Source organism: Nelumbo lutea, chromosome 8, assembly GCF_056320005.1.
Source record: "Nelumbo lutea isolate HS-2025 chromosome 8, American lotus-T2T, whole genome shotgun sequence".
In the NCBI taxonomy this organism is placed as follows: domain Eukaryota; kingdom Viridiplantae; phylum Streptophyta; class Magnoliopsida; order Proteales; family Nelumbonaceae; genus Nelumbo; species Nelumbo lutea.
Genome location: NC_142691.1, coordinates 57,582,773 through 57,602,110, shown reverse-complemented (window position 1 = coordinate 57,602,110; position 19,338 = coordinate 57,582,773). Strand labels below are relative to the sequence as shown.

At 41.4% G+C, this 19,338-nt stretch overlaps 2 protein-coding genes across 2 annotated transcripts; both read right to left on the bottom strand.

Moving 5' to 3' along the window:
* Positions 1–2,563: 2,563 nt before the first annotated feature.
* LOC148844363 (polyubiquitin-like) lies at positions 2,564–3,010 on the bottom strand. The gene has a single exon (XM_088959544.1). The coding sequence runs from the start codon at positions 3,008–3,010 to the stop codon at positions 2,564–2,566; it is 447 nt and encodes a 148-aa protein (XP_088815670.1).
* Positions 3,011–13,968: 10,958 nt separating this feature from the next.
* On the bottom strand, positions 13,969–18,898 carry LOC148844362 (uncharacterized). The gene is made up of 2 exons (XM_088959260.1): positions 18,745–18,898; positions 13,969–15,563 (listed from the first exon to the last, which is right to left on the bottom strand). Exon 2 carries the CDS (start codon positions 15,555–15,557, stop codon positions 14,445–14,447), a length of 1,113 nt encoding a protein of 370 aa, XP_088815386.1. The 5' UTR covers positions 15,558–15,563; positions 18,745–18,898; the 3' UTR covers positions 13,969–14,444.
* Positions 18,899–19,338: the final 440 nt, after the last annotated feature.

The window sequence follows — 19,338 nt, the reverse complement described above, 5'->3', positions numbered from 1 at the left end:
TCCATCAGATTTGAGACAAGTGTCTCATGTTGACCAAGGATCCACTTGGTCATCTAGTCTACACCGGGTCAAATGGATATCCATTGACCTAATAAGAGCTAGAATATGGATTCAAATGATCCAACAACATTGGTATCTCAATGAATGAAAATATTTTCAAATAAACAATCGAATAAATTTATTTTTATAGAAAAATAAATAAATAGGTAATTATTTAAAATGAATGAATATGTGTGAGAGTGTTGCATGGAGATAACCATCAACCATCAGCATGTGGCTTGTCACATGGCCATTGGATATTCCAACATGTTCAAGATTAAACGAGGGCCAATGGCCACTCTACCATCATTAAGATCCCCCAATCCCCAAAAGCCATTGTTCAGTGATTTTATCAACTCAAATCTATTATATATCAAGCAAATGTGATGGGTCTGGGAGGGAGAGGAGAGAAAGAGAAATAGAGTTGAATAGAATGTAGAAAGAGGAAAATGAATGAAGAGGGACAATGTAAGAAGGGAGAAATATATTTTTTAAGTGTATTAGACTTTTCTTATCGGTCTAGGCATTTGGACAAGTATCTAATAATATAGGACAAATATCAATAGGTCAAAAGAGACAATGATGGAAGTCTATTATTATTGGAAAGAATTTGGGGTCCCTTTGGTTTTCAGTTGGAATTGGAATCGGGATTCAAATCTTCCAGAATCCCAATTGGATTGACCCATTCCCATAGTCTATTTTGTTCAAATGGGAATGGGAATGGGAATTGATATTAAAATCAGTAAGAATGGGATTTTATTCTCAAGGGTGGGGCAGGGAAGGGCCATTCCTGGGGGAATGCTATTCTAGCAGGAATGAGAATGGAATTCCAATTCCATCCAACCAAACAATAGGAATTGAAAGAGCCTATTCTGATCCCGATTCCAAACCCCTATTTCTGCAAACCAAATGGGGCCTCATTTCATTGGAGGAAGGATGCTGATATCTTCCTCAAATTCTACACCTCAAATTCTACGGATGCCATGGATATAACCGAAAAGGAGTGGTGATCAGATAAGGTTTAATGAATAGAAAGGATGGGGATACAAAATGAGGTGCATAAACTAGGGGAGGCCAAACTCTATCTCTCTTCTAAAAAAATTAGGGCCCATTTGGCATGTCTTCCCATGTGGTCTTTCAAATGTTTACAAGCCAGGAAAATCGATTTTTAGTCTATTTTCTATTTGGCACGTAGAAGACCTAATCACCCAAAGACGGAGTGTTGAAAGGACACGAAAAACCCATTTTCTACTAATTTCGTTTGTAAGAAAATGTAGGGAAAAGAAGAGAAAGGTTTGTATAAGTTTCCCTACAGAAGGAAAAAACAAAGAGTAAATTTATGAGTCACAGTGAAATAAAAAGATACAAAGATAAATACAGTTGCAATGTGTAGAATTTTAGATAAAATAGAAAAAGAAATTAATACATCATATATATATATATATATATATATATATAAATCGAGAGACATGAAAAGCAATTTAACTCAAACTTTATCCCATCTCTCAAACCTTCCATTCCAATCTCATCTTGATACTCAATCTTATCTTATTACAATACTCTAAAAGGCAAGTGCGGAGATCCCAGTCCCACAGCCTGCTGAAAAGCTATTCAGAGCAATAAAATACATCAGGATTTTGATATGAAATAAGATCACCATCACAATAAAATACAGCAGATGGTGATTTATTTTGTTGGAAGCCAAAATGAACCGGTTTGACTGGTGTCTTCAACAACAACCTCATTAATATCCTTACTAGAAGTCGACCCTCCAATATTATCCACTAGAAATAGTTTCCTATGCAAGTCGGTAGCCACACACACAAACGACCTATTGACTACCCGTCTTCCCTCTATTTGTTGTTCACCTTCTTCAACTACTTTCTTGTGTCACATTTGCTTGCTTGTTCTTCAATTTGTAGTTAATATTCGTATTATTATCACTGCTTACTGTTGAACTACTTGCCTCTTTCACTTCTCTTGGATGCCTTTCACCTCCAGCATTTGCCTTTTCAATACAACCAGCACAACTTGCTTTTCCTACTTCACTTGCTTGTGTTTCACTTTCAGCCTTTTCCTCACCATTAGAATTACTTACGTTTCTCAATTTAATTGCTTTTGTTTCACTTTCCGTAGATGCCACTTTCTGCATGTTAGAACTACTTGGTTTTGCCACTTGGCTTCTTTGTGTTTTGCCTTCCACTTTCCATGCTTGTATTTCACCCTCCACAGATGTCTTCTTCTTATCATCCTTTGTTTCACCTTCCATGGCGCCACTGCTACTTGTTGAACTATTACTTTCTTTTGCCACTCCCATTGTTCCATGTTTTAAACCTTTGATGGCAATTATGAATGTCGATATCACTTTCTTGACTAAGTTATTAATGCATGATTGTTCGCGAGAATCGCGACTGTAGATGAGTTGAAGTTCGGCTTGATCCTTGATATTGCTCTCTACAACGGTTTTATTGTCGTTGAGCTCGTTACCATCAAATTGCAGAGAAATTTGCTCGTTTGAAGGAATTCATAATTTTTCTTTGATCATGTGCTTCACTTGACGTATTGTATGGGAGTTTTGTAGCTCCAGGGTCTCATTCTCACCCTTTATTTCACTTTGTACTTCAATCCCTATTCCACCGCTATTTGGTCCGGATGTGTTGCCTCCACCTCTTAGATTGACGGTCAAGTGAATCGTGTCCTGATTCTGAATTCTGTATTCAGCTACGGTCTTTCCATCTTCAAGTGGTTTCTTTTTAAATGTGAGCGATTGCATGGGGGGCGGTATCCTTTGCTTGTCCTCAATCATTTCTTTCACCCTTCCTATGGTGTCTGAGTTCACAACATTGATCGGAATTGTTTTTCCATTGAGCATCTGAACGTAAAACGACGTAACATCAGTTGTGGACAAGTTCCCAATAACATTGTCATCTGCCAGGGTCTTCTCAACATCGCTGGACATCAGATTCTTCATTGAGCCCTACATCCAAAATCAATCCATTTTAAAATTCTCCACATATCTATATATCTATACAAAAGAGCGAATGCCCTTTTTTTTCTGAAATTTTCACTAGACAATTTCTACCCCTGTTGTCTAAGTAGACAGAGCGCATAAAAAAGGAATATATATCCTTTACTCTTATTTCACAAAATGTCCACTTATAACCATTCAAAAACAGCCCACTTATAACCGTTTAGAAACTATCACGTGCAAATACACACACATATTTACTTGTTTAAATAAATTATCGCAAATTTCGTCGATTGACCTCAATAACAAACTCCGGATCTCCTACCGACAAGAACCCTGCCCATGGGGGTAGTGGGTTGTGGGTAGACACGGATAGAGTTCTTGTGACTAAGAGATCCGGACTGTCAATAACAATGCATGAAATGAGAAACAATAAGATGTGTACGTAATTAAGAGGCTAATAGATGAAATAGGAAATAAACATGTCGGCATCAATTCTCTGATGATGCTATTAACTAACCTACTATTTTCGTCTGATTTGCTTACTGCTTAATTTATTTTTACTCTTTTGTCAACATGTGCTCTTACACTTATATTATATAAAAAATATACCTTAATTGAGTTGATGTTTTGCAAATGCCGGAACAGACACCAAGCTCCGGACTGGGGATCCTGGCACTTAATTAAGGATAGATCAATGTGCTTCCTCTTTCTTATTATATTGTAAACTCGTTAATAAAATATTGATCAAATAGTACCTATTTAATGACCCTGGTAGAGGGTCTAAAATCTTTGGTCATGTTAAATTCATGGTTTATAAAAAGTGTGGTATGGTTGCTTAACCATACCAATCTATACTTGAAAATTACATCATTGATTGTATAATTCAAGTGTACATGTATTTTCTCTATTTACTTTTTAAGGATATGGATCATCATCAAATCATGAAATGGTGACATTATTAACTGATAGGGTCCAAAATAGGTATATAGACTAATTAGGGATATGTATTAGGGGGTAACAACTAATGTTAAAATGCCAATGGGAGAGACTTTAGATTTTATAGTTATGATGTGTGTTCACCAAGGTTCAGCACTTAGCCTTTATCTATCTGTGTTGATCATGGATGAATTCACTAAACACATCCATGAGAAGACCAGTGTAATAGATATGCAAATGCTAAGATAGATGAATAAAAAAACCATAAAGGATAAGATTACAAATGAAATCATCCATAAGAACCTAGGAGTAACTCCAATAAATGATATAACGAAAGAAAGTGGACTAAGATATATAGTTTGGTCATATGCATAAGAAACCACCAACAATTGTAATTTAGAAGAGTGATTTGTTACAAGTTGATGGGAGAACGGTCCTAATGAGATCGTGGTCTTTAGGGAGCAACTGATAGCCGGGCTCCGACTTCCTCTTCACCCTTTGATCATTGAGGTGTTGGTACAATTTAACATCACCATGGACCAACTCCATCCAAATTCCATATGGAACATGGTGGGGTCCATTTCTCTTTGCTTTGATCGTTCCCTCTCCATAGGCTTAGATATTCTTAGCACAATTTTGGCCATAAAGAAGAGTGCTTCGGGCACTCTCCCCGGGCACAGGTGGTCCTACTACCTGTCCCCCCGCCCGAATTTCAAACTCATGCACAAGCTCCCGAGCAAAGTCCCAGCTTGGAAGCGGGACTACTTCGTAGTTCAAAGTAGCACGGGGTGGTCCTTCCCCACTGATTGGAGGACAGCCATTCAAGACCCTGGTGTCATCCTAGATGGGAAGACCAAGAAGGTGCTCCAGTCACTGGCTCAGCTCAGGTTGATTTATAAAGACTTCACATCTGAAGAGAAGCTTGTCCAGGCCGGCTTGAGCTCGGGTAGGTTTTGCTTTACTTTGGCCTTTTGCACGTATGTTTACTCCGGATTGCTAATGCCATGTCTTGTTGCAGGCCCCATGGATGCAGAGAGAATAGATAACCAGAAGCTCTTCCACCAGATGAAGAGAAAGAAATGCACAGCCAAGAAGGCGTGCGTTGAGTCCCCACGAGTTTCAGCCAAGCCTCAACCTCCGCAAACTTTAGCCTCGAGGCCCGAGGTGGCAGCGAAGCCTACCATCGACTTGGAAGAAGGGGCTGTGCCTCAAGGGCCTGAGGTGAGAGTGGAGCTTGCCGTTAGGCCCACTGAACCTGCTACCAAGCCCATCGGACTTGTTGGTGAAAGCGTTGCCGAGGCTAATGCTGCTGCTATCAGGGCTCATCCTACCGAAGCTGCCGCCAAGGGCTTTGAGAGTTCAACTCATGATTTGGAGATGACGTCATCCAGCTCGGAGGGTCAGGGGAGCCAAACTGTCCTGAACCCCCAGTGCAGCCTGAAGAAGAGCAAGCTGGCTGCGTACCCGGGGGAGGTCAGCGAGTGGGCCGAACTCACTCCTGGTCAGCTCGGCGCTCAAGCTGCCACTCATACTATGGTGGTGAGTCTCTCTTCTCTTTTCTTTTTTTTCTTTTCTTCTTCTTTTTTTGTTTGATTTCCCTCTTGACCGGTTTCCCTTTTGCAGGTGAACACCACCATTCGCATCTTGACCCTTCAATCAGATCGGCACCTGAAGCGGGCTCTGGAGGCTGAGAAGTCATCTCGCGTAGCCCATACTGAGTTGAGGGCAGCTCATTGTCAGGTCCACCACCTGGAGAGTGACGCCTCGGCTCAGAAGAGCTTCATCAAGGTGTTAATGGCAGAGAAGGGGGAGTTGGCCCGAAACAAAGATAAGCTAAGGGCTGAGGTAAGCGGGCTCAAGGTTGGTCAGGAGGCCTTACGGCTTGAGGTGAACAGCATCAAGGCTGAGCGGGATGCCTTGAAGCTTAAGGTGCAAGGCCTCAAGGAGGCAAAGGGGAAGCTGGAGCACGAAGTGTGGTACCTCCAGGAAGACATAAGAGAGAAGACTGCGATCTTCGAGGGTGCTCTCAATGAGACCAAGACTCAGGCTATCATCGACTACGTCAATTCTTCAAGGTTTGACGACGTGATGATGGAGGCCTACCGTAAGGGCTTCAGGCTCAGTTGATGGCTAATCAAGCACCTCTACCCCGATCTGGATATGAGCGCCATCACTACTTCGCGGATCACTGACGACATTGTGCGTCAGTCAAAAGATGACCCCGATTCCGAAGATGAGGGCGCCGAAGATGAAGCAGAGAATGTTGGTCCAGTTACTGGACCCCGAGGAGGCCCCTAACAGAGGCAACGAGCTTCCGAAGTAGTTTGCTCCCTGTATTTGTAAACTTAATCTTCTCCCTTTTTCTTTCTTGTAATCAAAATGTTCTTAATGGAATTTATGTAATGAATTTTCTGCAATGAAGAAATCTTTTCCTTTTGTCAAAAGTTTGAGCAATTCATTTTTTATCGAAACGGTTATCTCACCCCAAGCTGTTAACCTATCGAATTGAACTTCTGAAGTGGGTGTTCCTTAACGACCATCGTGGCCCTGAACTGTTTAGTAGAGGTAGCCTCATGTACATCGGGGTGAGGGATATAGTAGGGTGCATGCCCGACCTGTCTGCACCCGAGGTAGGTTGATGTCTATTATCCTTAATGGGTCTAACTCTTTGCATGCCAGGGCAGGCTATTTGATGTAAGGTTCATGCCCGAGCCGCCTGCACCTCAGGCGCTGCAAGTACTTAGTTCTTGCTGATGGGGTAACTTAGTTTTGTATGCTGCTAAGGTTTCTTCATTAGCTCGGCGTTTCAGCCCTTAGGTTGGAAGAGTGGCTCGTGGCCCACTTTCAGAGTCTGCCCATGCCATGGAGGTGACTGAGTCCTATTGTGCCGAGGTCATATTAGCTCGGTATTCTGGCCCTTAGGCTTTGAGAGTGGCTCGTGGCCTACTCAATTCCTACATATAGTATTGTCTTATGTTAACAATATTCCATGCTCGAGGTACTTGTGTCCCTTCGAGGGTCTCGAGCTCGTATGTTCCTTCCCCAAGAACTCATTTCACTTAGTAAGGGCCTTACCAGTTGGACCTGAGCTTGGCAGTGTCGGGCTCAGGTACCATAACTTTACGAAGGACCAGGTCGCCAATGCAGAGATTCCACTTCTTGACCCTGGAGTTATAGTACCGAGCTACTCTCTACTGGTAGGTTGCTGTCCTGATGTATGCGAGGTCCCTTACTTCGTCGAGTGGATCAAGGTTGGTACGTAGCTCATCTTCATTTGTCTGATCACTGTATGCCTCTAATCGTAGCGTAGGCACTTCGATCTCTGCGGGAATCACTGCTTCGGTGTCATAGGTAAGATTGAAGGGTGTTTCTCCCATGGCAGTCTTCTCCGTGGTCCGGTACGCCCATAGAACATTGGGTAGTTCATCTGCCCACAATCCTTTAGCTCGGTCCAACCATGCCTTTAATTCGTGGAGGATGGCTCTGTTCGTGACTTCTGCCTGAACGTTTGCTTGAGGGTGTGCGACTGAAGTAAAGTTCTATCGGATTCCCATGTCTCGGCACCAGTCTTGAAATTTTATGTCCTCGAACTGCTTGCCATTGTTAGAAATCAATACCTGAGTTAATCCGAACTGGCACACGATGTTCTTCCAAAAGAAGTTTTGAACATTTCGGGCTATGATCGTTACGAGGGGTTCGGCTTCTACCCACTTGGTAAAGTAGTCCACTGCTACTACTAAGAACTTCCTTCCACCCGTTGCTGGCGGGAATGGCCCGAGTAAATCGATGCCCCATTGTGCAAAGGGTCACGGGCTGGTGAGATACTTGAGGTCGGCGGCGGGTTGGTGGTGAATATTGGCATGTCTCTAGCATTTGCCACATTTTCTAACGAGTTCAATGGCATCTGCCTTCATTGTTGGCCAATAATACCCTTGTCGAAGTGCCTTTTGGGCGAGGGCCCTACCCCCCAAGTGTCCGCCACACAGACCCTCATGAGTGTCAGTCCGCTACAAGGCTCGAAACAATTGACCCGGCTTTGCCCCCCGAGCTGTATCCTTTTTCTTTCGACAGTCCCCTTGACTGGAAGGTTCTCCTTCCCTCTTTCTTTTTTCGGGTGCGCCCTCGCCCTTTTGGTTGATCTCCTCTTCAGTGGCTATGAACCTGTCCGCGAGCTTCAGAAACTCGATTATGGTCGTTGGCTGGTTGACGACCATGTGCCATTTGAACTCTTTGTGTGTCACGTCTTTCTTGGTTGCTTCAAGGCGTACGGCGGGGTCCAGGCACGGTATCTGCATACAAGCATCGTTGAACCACTTGATATAGCCCCGGATGGACTCTTCCTCTCTCTCACTATGCTGATGAGACTTTCTTCAGTTCACGAGCACCGTTTGCTGGTAACGAAGTGGGACGTGAAGGCTTGTGTGAACTGTGCCAAACTTCTTATCAACCCAGGTTCCAAGTTCCGGTACCACGTGCGGACTTCTCCTCTAAAAGTAGTGGATAAGGCCACGCACATGCACGACTTACTGGCTCTCGCCAGGTGCATTTGTGACTGGAAGGCATCTACCTGATCATTTGGGTCAAAGGACCCGTCATACTTGTCAAGAGGGAGGAGCTTGAAGTCTTTGGGCACTGGGACTGCCAGGAGTTCAGAAGACAGGGGGATGAAACTGAGTGAAGGGGAGCTTTGACTTCGTCCGATCTTACCTCTTCTTTGCCCCCGAGCTTGGGTAAATCGCGGGTGATAGATAGGCAAGCTCGGCGGCGGCGTCTCTACTTCTTGGTGGGCTCGACGTTTGAAGGGGTTGAGAAATCCATCCCATGGACGCCCAAAGATTGCGGAATAAGGGGCGAATTTCAAAAATTTTTCTCTCCCTTCAACTGGGAATCATATTCCCTATTTAGAAAATCATATTTTCAAGGATCAATCTTGAACCTTAAACTGAACCAGATCTGAACCAAAAGGAATGGGAGAGAATGATACCTGATACGGAGAAGCAATATCTCCCAATGAAGGTGTTCATGCCCAAGGAAGGATCCAAAGACTGCTCCCACTGAAGATGGCGCAGTGCAGGACGGAGCAGAATCAGCAGTGTTCTTCTCAAGAACTCTGTCCTTCACAAGAAACAGCAGGATGGAACGTGAGCATAGCTTCCATTTTCAGTCCTTTCTCAAAGAACTGATGTCAAGATCCAATCTTGACTTCTCCCACAGCTGGAGATCGAACTGGCAAACAGGGCGGCAAGAGCAGGGAGGCGGCAAGAGAGTATTCGCAGGGTGCAGAATTCTCTCTTCTTGATTTCAGCACTAAAGAGGATCTGATGTGTTTCTTGTTCTCTCTCAAGGCTGCCGCCCCCTCATTCCTTTTGTTAACTTGAAAAGATCAGCTCCTAATCCCATTAGGAGGTGCTTATCCAAATCATATTTGGATCAGCTTTCTCTTCTAATGATAAGGATAAACCCTTATCTTATCTGTAGATTAGATTAGCTTTATCCTAATTTTATTAGGAGGTTTCTAGATCTGAATCACATTCAAATCTGGACTCTCTGAGTGGATAGGATTAAGACCCTATCCTAACTACTAATCCATCTCAGAATTCGCCCCTTTAATTAACTAAATTAATAGCCCAGTTCGAAATGGGCTTTAGGCCCATTAAGCTTATGTGCTCACTTAACCTTCCTAACTACTGCCCAGTTGGGCTTCCTTGTATGGCGTGGGACCCAAGCATAGATCTACACATCAGCCACATGGGTTCGGCCCAGCCTTTGTTACAAGGCTTGGTCGAATACACTATTAAAGACAGTGCACCCCCTGAAACCCATCAAATGGGCTCTATGGGCCCAACACTTACCCTAAGTGGTCCCTGGGCCAAGCCACCTTGTAACACCCAGGGACTGTGGGCAGATGCAAGATTAGCCCATCAGGTATTATCCTCAATGGTCTTACACTTAACCTCTCAGCCCATAATGATCATACACTGCCCGACAAGAGAGGACCTCTCCCTCGGATGCAAGGAACAGTGTTGCACTCTCCACTTATAATGTATGTACTTTTATATCTCATATAAAATATACTTTGCAAAACAAATTTCAACAGTTGAAATCGGCTGCCTGCAGTCTTGGTTTCCAACAGTGAGAGTGCATCCCCGATCATTATCTTTGTTCGACAAAGGGGCTGATCCTGTCACTATGATCACCCACTCTGATGAATTCTCGGATTGTCCCAACATACCCAGGTTTTGACCCCCGCTAAGGATCTCACTGATTGGTACATCAAAGATAACCCGATCCGACACCTAGTGCAGTATCATAATCGAGTCTAGGGGTCGGGTGTAACTTTCCAGTTTTGCCCATCAATCTCCAAGGTCCAGGGCAATACTGGAAATCTGGTCCAGTTCAAAGATTCAATTAATCCCACACTATATGTGCCTAGGGTCTCACCCCGGTAGCTAAGACAAACCACCCCAACCGACTTGGTGGCACCACAGTGTCAGCCTTGTCAGGATAGGTCTCCCCAGACCGACCCACTGGCTGTGAACATTCTAAACTAACACGAGTCTCAATAAGTGTCTAGTTTAAGGGTAATACACAGAAACATACCAAGGGAACATGAATTAAATATGTACTTTTATTCATTTACAATAAACTCATAAAGTACATCAATTTTGATTGAAGCTAAGGGCATACAAAACTGTCTAACAACGTTCGTGTTGCTCACCTCTGCACTGTCCAGAATGGTTTGTGCAGGAAGTAGCCCAGTCTGCTGGTGATGGCTGCGGACAAAGGGGTCCTACTTGGAGTCAGTTGCCAGGATCTCGAACTGGTTCTCAAGGAGCGGGGTTTCAAACTTTGATTGCCGAGGTGATGTAGACCTGGCGAGCTGGGGTTCTCCCAATCTGTCCACTTGTGGTGAGACCAGGGTAGCCGGTCTCTCTCATCTGCCGCAAGGGGAGGCCTCACCTTGGCTAGAGGGGCGCTCATCCTAGTGGTGAGACCTAGCTTACTGCGAGGCTGGGTGCCGAGGCGGGAATTGCGACTGCTGAAGCTGAGGTTGAGGCAGTTGGGGGAACTACTGCTGATACTGATACTGAGAGACCTGGTGCAGCACATGTTGATAGAGCTGAAGTTGTTGGAACTGTTGCATTTCGGCCTGCATGGCCCGCATGCACTGCATCAACTCCTCCAATTGATTCGAGTTGGCCGCTGGGGGCACGATTGAAGGTTCGGTGAATGTCGCTTCGAGTGTAGCAGGGAGTGGGGCAATGATAGGTGCCACTGTAAGAGGCACATTCAAGCTAGGGATTCCGTCTGCCGAGAGGGGGACGGTGAACTGTCCAATACAGACAGTAGGAAGCTGGGGTTGTTCCCTGGAGTTATCCATTTCCGTGCTTCATCTGATGTTGTTAGAGGAAGCTATGAGTGTTGAATCTTTTCAAGGTAGAAAAGAATTGTGAAAGTTTAGAGAGAAAGGCCTTTTGAAGCGTTTCCCACAGATGGCGCCAAATGATGTAGCGTGATCTGGTCACTCCTAGCTAGCACTCGCGTGGGTCCTGAGAGGTACCTGAGACGAGAGGAAAGAAGAAGAACTCCTGGGGGGTTTTCCCGACGGGAACACTCTGATGATTAAGTCATTATTCTGTGCAAGAAGCAAAGAAAAAACGAAGGCTAAGAGTGCAAATTGCATAGGTGATTTGAAGATACCTTGTTCCTTGAGAATAAGCCCCTTATAACAGAATTTTGTTGCTTCAGGCCCTCTGGCTTCTGACAGGGCAGGTATAACCTCCACTGTCAGTCTGCCACAATTGTTACGGGCAAGGTTGAGGTGGCACGCATGGGGTCGTTGTTGTAGGGTATGTGCATGTCAGGTGCGAGACACCTTCTAAAAGTGATAGGCGCGACACTATCTGACGAGGGACATGGTTGCTGTCCCCAGATTTGTCGGGTACAGCGGTCGAGCAGGAAGCCTTCCTGTGGTATACCGAACTACCCTTCCGTGAATTACCCTATGCCGGGCTGTCTCTTGAGTGGCGAGCTGCCTGTAGCAATTTATGCCAAGCTGGCTGACCCGATGTGTCTATGCCTCGGGGTGTCCAGAGATGGATCAGTGCATTCCTGTCTGGGAATGGCCCAAGGTACATTGGGAGGAGCTCGGGCCTTAGGAGACGCCCCGAAGTGCCTTAACCTCGGGGAGGACGTGCGGGTAAGGCGGCTTCCGGCGAGTAGTTTATCTGCCTAGTTATCGAGCTGAACTCAGTGGGACCTTCCCTCCGAGTTGTGGTCATGTCCGTTGTGCAATCATGCTAAGTCACTATTTGAGCAAGGTCACGCCCACGTGTACCCGTGCTACGAGGTCAGGCCAAATCACCCTCCATCAGGAATTGATATTAAAATTAGTAAGAATGGATTTTATTCTCAAGGGAGGGGCAGGGAAGGGCCATTCCTTCAAATGGGGGAATGCTATTCTAGCAGGAATGAGAATGGAATTCCAATTCCATCCAACCAAACAATAGGAATTGAAAGAGCCTATTCTAATCCCGATTCCAAACCCCTATTTCTGCAAACCAAACGGAGCCTCATTTCATTGGAGGAAGGATGCTGATATATTCCTCAAATTCTACAGATGCCATGGATATAATCGGAAAGGAATCATGATCAGATAAGGTTTAATGAATCGAAAGGATGGGGATACAAAATGAGGTGCATAAACTAGGGGAGGCCAAACTCTATCTCTCTTCTAGAAATATTGGGGCCCATTTGGCATGTCTTCCCATGTGGTCTTTCAACTGTTTACAAGTCAGGAAAATCGATTTTTAGTCTATTTCTATTTGGCACGTAGAAGATCTAGTCACCCAAAGACAGAATGATGAAAGGACACGAAAAACCCATTTTGGTCTAATTTCGAGAAGCTTCAAATGAAGCTTCTCGTGCCCTTATTGTTTTAATCTCATGGGCAAAGATGTGGAAAGATGTATGAGAATACACAGGTCTACCAAACATTCTTTGGGTTGCTCAGATCTTCATACAAAAGCTTAACGCATCTCTTGACTGCCAGAGTTACTAGAAGATCTTCCCAAAAAGACATGCCAAAAGGGCCCTTATTGTATTGTCTTTTCATTTGAAAATTAATGGTTATTTGGTTTGTTGTTAGAATTAAAATGATTTATTCTTTTTGCCTGTTAGGTGCAAACATGAATTAAAATTGGAAATAGGAATTAGTTATAAATTGGATTCTCATTCCCAAGGGAATGGAGGGCATGGCCTGTGGTGAAGCCAATGATGTGGATGACATTTTGATGTATAAACTGAGATCTCCCAGGTTGTAAGAAGATAAGGGTGCAACCGGGTGTTTATTTAGATAAATGGATTAAGAATGGAAATAAAGGTTTCAAGAGTGTGAGGGGAGTTCATGTTTGTTTGTTTTCTTCAAGGTGTTGTTAGGTATTCCGAAGGTGGGTGGGGTTGTTTGGTTGTTGGTTGTTATATTTATTGGGTTGTAGAGGCTACGTTTTCTTTTTTTTTTTTTGCAATAATCCAGTGCCCTATTTATTTCAAATTTTTAGACCTCTCATATATTCCTCCTTATTACCCTTTCCTCTTTTTTTATACTTTTTATTCATCTTAAAAAATCAACTATGGGAATAGGATTCTAATTATGTTTATTCAAACAATTGGAATTGGAATGAAACATTTTGATTCCAATTCTAGACTCTATTCCTACAAATCAAACAGACCCTACAGAAGGGAGGCTTATAGGATTGCAAGAATGAAAATCTGGGGAAGGTTTTTGTAATTCTGCCCCAGCCTAAGCATTTAAACAATTCACTCTTGAACTATATTAATGCTTGATAAAGCAATTGAAAATAAGTTATCCCTAAGAATGTATTTAATTTGAAAGAAAAGGTAGGGAAAAGAAGAGAAAGGTTTGTATAAGTTTCCCTATAAAAGGAAAATACAAAGAGTAAATTTATGAGTCACAGTGAAATAAAAAGATACAAAGATAAATACGGTTGCAATGTGTAGAATTTTAGATAAAGTAGAAAATAATGCATTGATAAAAGAAATTAATACATCAATATATATATATATATATAAATCGAGAGACATGAAAAGCAATTTAACTCAAACTTTATCCCATCTCTCAAACCTTCCATTCCAATCTCATCTTGATACTCAATCTTATCTTATTACAATACTCTAAAAGACAAGTGCGGAGATCCCAGTCCCACAGCCTGCTGAAAAGCTATTCAGAGCAATAAAATACATCAGGATTTTGATATGAAATAAGGTCACCATGGGCTGGATTGCGGAAGAGCAGATGGTGATATATTTTGTTGGAAGCCAAAATGAAGCGGTTTGACTGGTGTCTTCAACAACCTCATTAATATCCTTACTAGAAGTCGACCCTCCAATATTATCCACTAGAAATAGTTTCCTATGCAAGTCGGTAGCCACACACACAAACGACCTACTGACTACCCGTCTTCCCTCTATTTGTTTTTCACCTTCTGCAACTACTTTCTCGTGTCACATTTGCTTGCTTGTTCTTCAATTTGTAGTTAATATTCTTATTATTATCACTGCTTACTGTTGAACTACTTGCTTCTTTCACTTCTCTTGGATGCCTTTCAGCTCCAGCATTTGCCTTTTCAATACAACCAGCACAACTTGCTTTTCCTACTTCACTTGCTTGTGTTTCACTTTCAGCCTTTTCCTCACCATTAGAATTACTAACGTTTCTCAATTTAATTGCTTTTGTTTCGCTTTCCGTAGATGCCACTTTCTGCTTGATAGAACTACTTGGTTTTGCCACTTGGCTTGTTTGTGTTTTGCCTTCCATTTTCCATGCTTGTATTTCACCCTCCACAGATGTCTTCTTCTTATCATCCTTTGTTTCACCTTCCATGGCGCCACTGCTACTTGTTGAACTATTACTTTCTCTTGCCACTCCCCTTCTTCCATGTTTTGCACCTTTGTTTGATGCGTTCATCACCGACTCTCCCTTTTTCTTGGAAAAGATACTATTGCATAATTGTTTATGAGAATTGCCATCGTGGATGAGCTGAAGTTTGTCTTTGTCCTTGATATTGCACTGTGCAAGGGTTTTATCATTGTTATTGAGCACTTCATTAAATTTCAGAGAAATTTGCTCGTTTGAAGGAATTTGCAATTTATGTTTGACCATTTCCTTCAATTCACCTATTGTAGTGGAGTTTGTTAGCTCCAGGTCGATGACATCCTTATCATTTATTCCACTTTTTACTTGAATCCCTATTGCACCGCTGTTTGGTCCGGATTGGTTGCCTCCGCCTCTTAGATTGAAGGTCAAATGAATCGTGTCCTGATTCTGAATTCTATATTCAGCTATGGTCTTGCCATCTTCAAGTGGTTTCTTTTTAAATATGAAGAATTGCATGGGGGACGGTATTCCTTCCTTGTCCTCAATCATTTGTTTCACCCTTCCTATGGTGTCTGAGTTCACAACATTGATCAGAATTGTTTTGCCATTGAGCGTCTGAACGTAAATCAACATAACATCAGTTGTGGACAAGTTCCCACTAACATTGTCATCTGCCACGGTCTTCTCAACTTTGCTGGACATCAGATTCTTCATTGAGCCCTACATCCAAAATCAATCCATTTTAAAATTCTCCACATATCTATATCTATATCTATAAATCTATACAAAAGAGCGAATGCCCTTTTTAACTAGACAATTTCTACCCCTGTTGTCTAAGTAGACAGAGGGCATAAAAAAGGATACGTCCTTTACTCTTATTTCACAAAATGTCCATGTTCAAACACAGCCCACTTATAACCCTTTAAAAACTCTGCCCATGGGGGTAGTGAGTTGTGGATTGACACGGGCAGAATTCTTGTGAACAGGAGATCCGGACTATCAATAACAATGCATGTCAGCATGTCAGCATCAATTCCCTGATTATGCTATTAAAGAACCTACTATTTTCCTATGATTTACTTACTACTTATTTTATTTTTACTCTTTTGTCAACATGTGCTCTTACACTTATATTATATAAAAAATATACCTTAATTGAGCTGATGTTTTGCAAATGCTGGAAGAGACACCAAGATCCGGATTGGGGATCCTGGCACTTAACTAAGGATAGATTAATGCTATGTCTTGATACATTAAGTGGCTGGCAAATCATATAGATACTCTAGCTCAATGTTTTGGTTTAGTGTATATTCTAATTGACAGCCTTATCAATGTTCTTCCTCTTTTTTATTATATTGTAAACTCATTAAGAAAATATTGATCAAATAGTACCTATTTTATGACCCTGGTAGAGGGCCTAAAATCTTTGGTCAAGTTAAATTCATGGTTTATAGAAAGTGTGGTATGGTTGCTTAACCACATACCAATCTATATTTGAAAATTACATCATTGATTGTATAATTCAAGTGTACATGTATTTTCTCTATTTACTTTTTAAGGATATGGATCATCATCAAATCATGAAATGGAGACATTATTAACTAAGCATATGACAGGGTCCAAAATAGGTATATAGACTAATTAGGGATATGTATTAGGGGGTAACAACTAATGTTAAAACACCAATGGGAGAGACTTTAGATTTTATAGTTATGATGTGTGTTCACCAAGGTTCAGCACTTCGCCTTTATCTATCTGTATTGATCATGGATGAATTCATTAAACATATCCATGAGAAGATGAGTGTAATAGATATGCAAATGCTAAGATAGATGAATAAAAAAAATCACAAAGGATAAGATTACAAATGAAATCATCCATAAGAACCTAGGAGTAGCTCCAATAAATGATATAACGAAAGAAAGTGGACAAAGATATATAGTTTGGTCATATGCATAAGAAACCACCAACAACTGTAATTTAGAAGAGTGGTTTGTTACAAGTTGATGGGGATAGAAGAACTAGAGACAAATCAAAAAAGACGAGTAGAAGTAGTAAGAAGTGTTTTAAGTACTTGCCTTTAAGTAAAATGGATTGGCAAAACAAAACAAAAGATTCATGTTAGGATTATGATGATGGTGATTGACTAGAGCAATTTGTATGTTAGACATACCAATATCGTGTCAGTGAACCATGTTTTCTGCTTGAGAAATCTATAAAAAGTTGTGTTAAAAAATGCCATTTTGCTGGTTTAACACATGAATTCCACAACCAGCAATAGCATATAGATGACATAGAGGAGGCTGTTTGTGTTTGTGAAACAGATGAAATACAAATCCCACTACAAACCAAATGCACCTGATGACCTAATTGTAAACTTTTGGGGTGGGGATGGGGAGGATGGTGGGGAAGGGTGCTGGGATAGAGTCCGGATCTCCTGCCCACGTTTTTCGTAGTCACACATAAAGAATATATCTTTCTCTGCATAGTATTATGCAGGGGGAGATGTTCCCAATTCATCGGGGTGGTGCATTGTGGGTAGGTGTGGGTAGAATTCTCGTAGGCAAGAGATCTGGAGTTGCTGGGATAATGGAGATTGGAGCAACTTGGAATGTACCACTTATACTACATGTAGGGTGGAACTTAGGCAGGTTGGGCTGGACTAAGGGCATGTGTTTAGGCTAATCATGTAATATCGTTAATAACTTATATAATTCAGAATATTTTGACCAAAAATTATATATTTCCGAAGATAAATAATGATATAAATATGTAATATATATGCATGCATACATATCATAAATACACAATATATATATATATATATGTATGTTTATCAAATAATTAATTGGTTTTGGTTCAACCAAAGGATTGGTTTGATTTGAGAAAAGAGTCCATAATTCGGGTTTGGTTAACCGTGAACGCCTCTATTAATGACTTAACAATAGAGGTAGGAGATTTTCAGCTGTCGCTCTATCTCCTTGTAATTATAATAATCACCATATTGCTTATCTACATTTTCAGCTGTCGCTCTATCTCCTTGTAAGTGACATATTAGTTTCGAAAACGATACAACGAAAGAAAAAGAGAAACAAATAAGCAAGATAAATAAAGCAGAAAGGCTAAAAGAAGTTTGATAAATCCCATAGGGATACCGGTCATCACTTGTAAATATCAATTTCTATGATATCCAAAATGAATTATATCTTAAAAGCTTTAACCAATCAGAAACCCATGTGAACTTGAATGAATATCATCTGCAGATTGTTTATTAATATTTTATATGTTGATTTCCCTTTGGTTTGACATAGAAAATAAGAGAAAAATAAGAACTTAGGACCCTTTGTATACCAGCCATCACTTGTTAATTTCAATTTCTATGACATAAGAAAGGTGTTATACCTGAAAAACTTTAACCACTCAGAAACCCATGTGAATCTGAACGAATACAAGCAGATTGCTTAAAATTTTTTCTGATAACCGTTTGGTTTTAATGTAAAATAAGAGAAAAATAGGAATTTCAAACTCCTAATTTGTAAATTAATTCCTTTTGTTCTTATAATATAACAGATTAAAACTAAGACTCCACATACATTTGCAGTTATTCCTACTAGGTCCACATTTGTGGCGACTTTCTTGAAACAAAAAATAGAACACAAACGAAAACCCCATTTCTTTGAGTTCAAAACACCTTGTGATCATCAGTTTTTGGATTTGATTTATGGCAAATGAAGATGTAAACACCTAGCGGAATGTAAACTCATTTCTTCATGTTCAAAACACCCAGTGATCAAAACACAAACCAAGATCTAAACACATTACTAGTTATGTATTACACAATTATTATGGCAAATGAAAAGGAAAACTAGTGGAATGTAAGTAACATGTTTAGAATTAATACCTCTTGATTGAGCTGGTCAAGACTCAAGATATTGGATCTCTCAAGTAGAATTCCAGCACAATTCCTCACCTTACATTCTTTAGATATCTGCCTGTCAATGGTGGAAGTGGAATGGTAGCTAGGTATAGCACTAATTTGCTATAAAAACTTTTTTCACCACTTGATGATGACAAAGGCGAAGACTTTTCATAGTCAATTTCTTGTGGCTCAAGACGAAGGCGGCTGAAGTCTTGATGATGACAAATTAACAAATTTAGCTGGATTTTTCCATGTAAATTACAAAATGATGTAGACTCTTGTTTTTTATATTTGGTGCCACCCACTACTAATAATTCAGTCCCTTGACCCAAATCGGTAATAGACGATTTGTGAGGTCAACTTCAGTCTATTTATCCCCAAAACTGGGGTTTTTATTGTCCTTGTGAAAGTGAAGATTGCACATCAAAATTTGTCAGTAAAGGAAGAAAAGTCTACATTACTTTTTCAATGATAACTACAAGTGTTGGAGGTGGGACATTAGATGTGATTGGTGGATGAATTTATTGGCATAAAAAACGGAACGGCATCTGTTCCTCACATAAGGGTGTCTCGCAT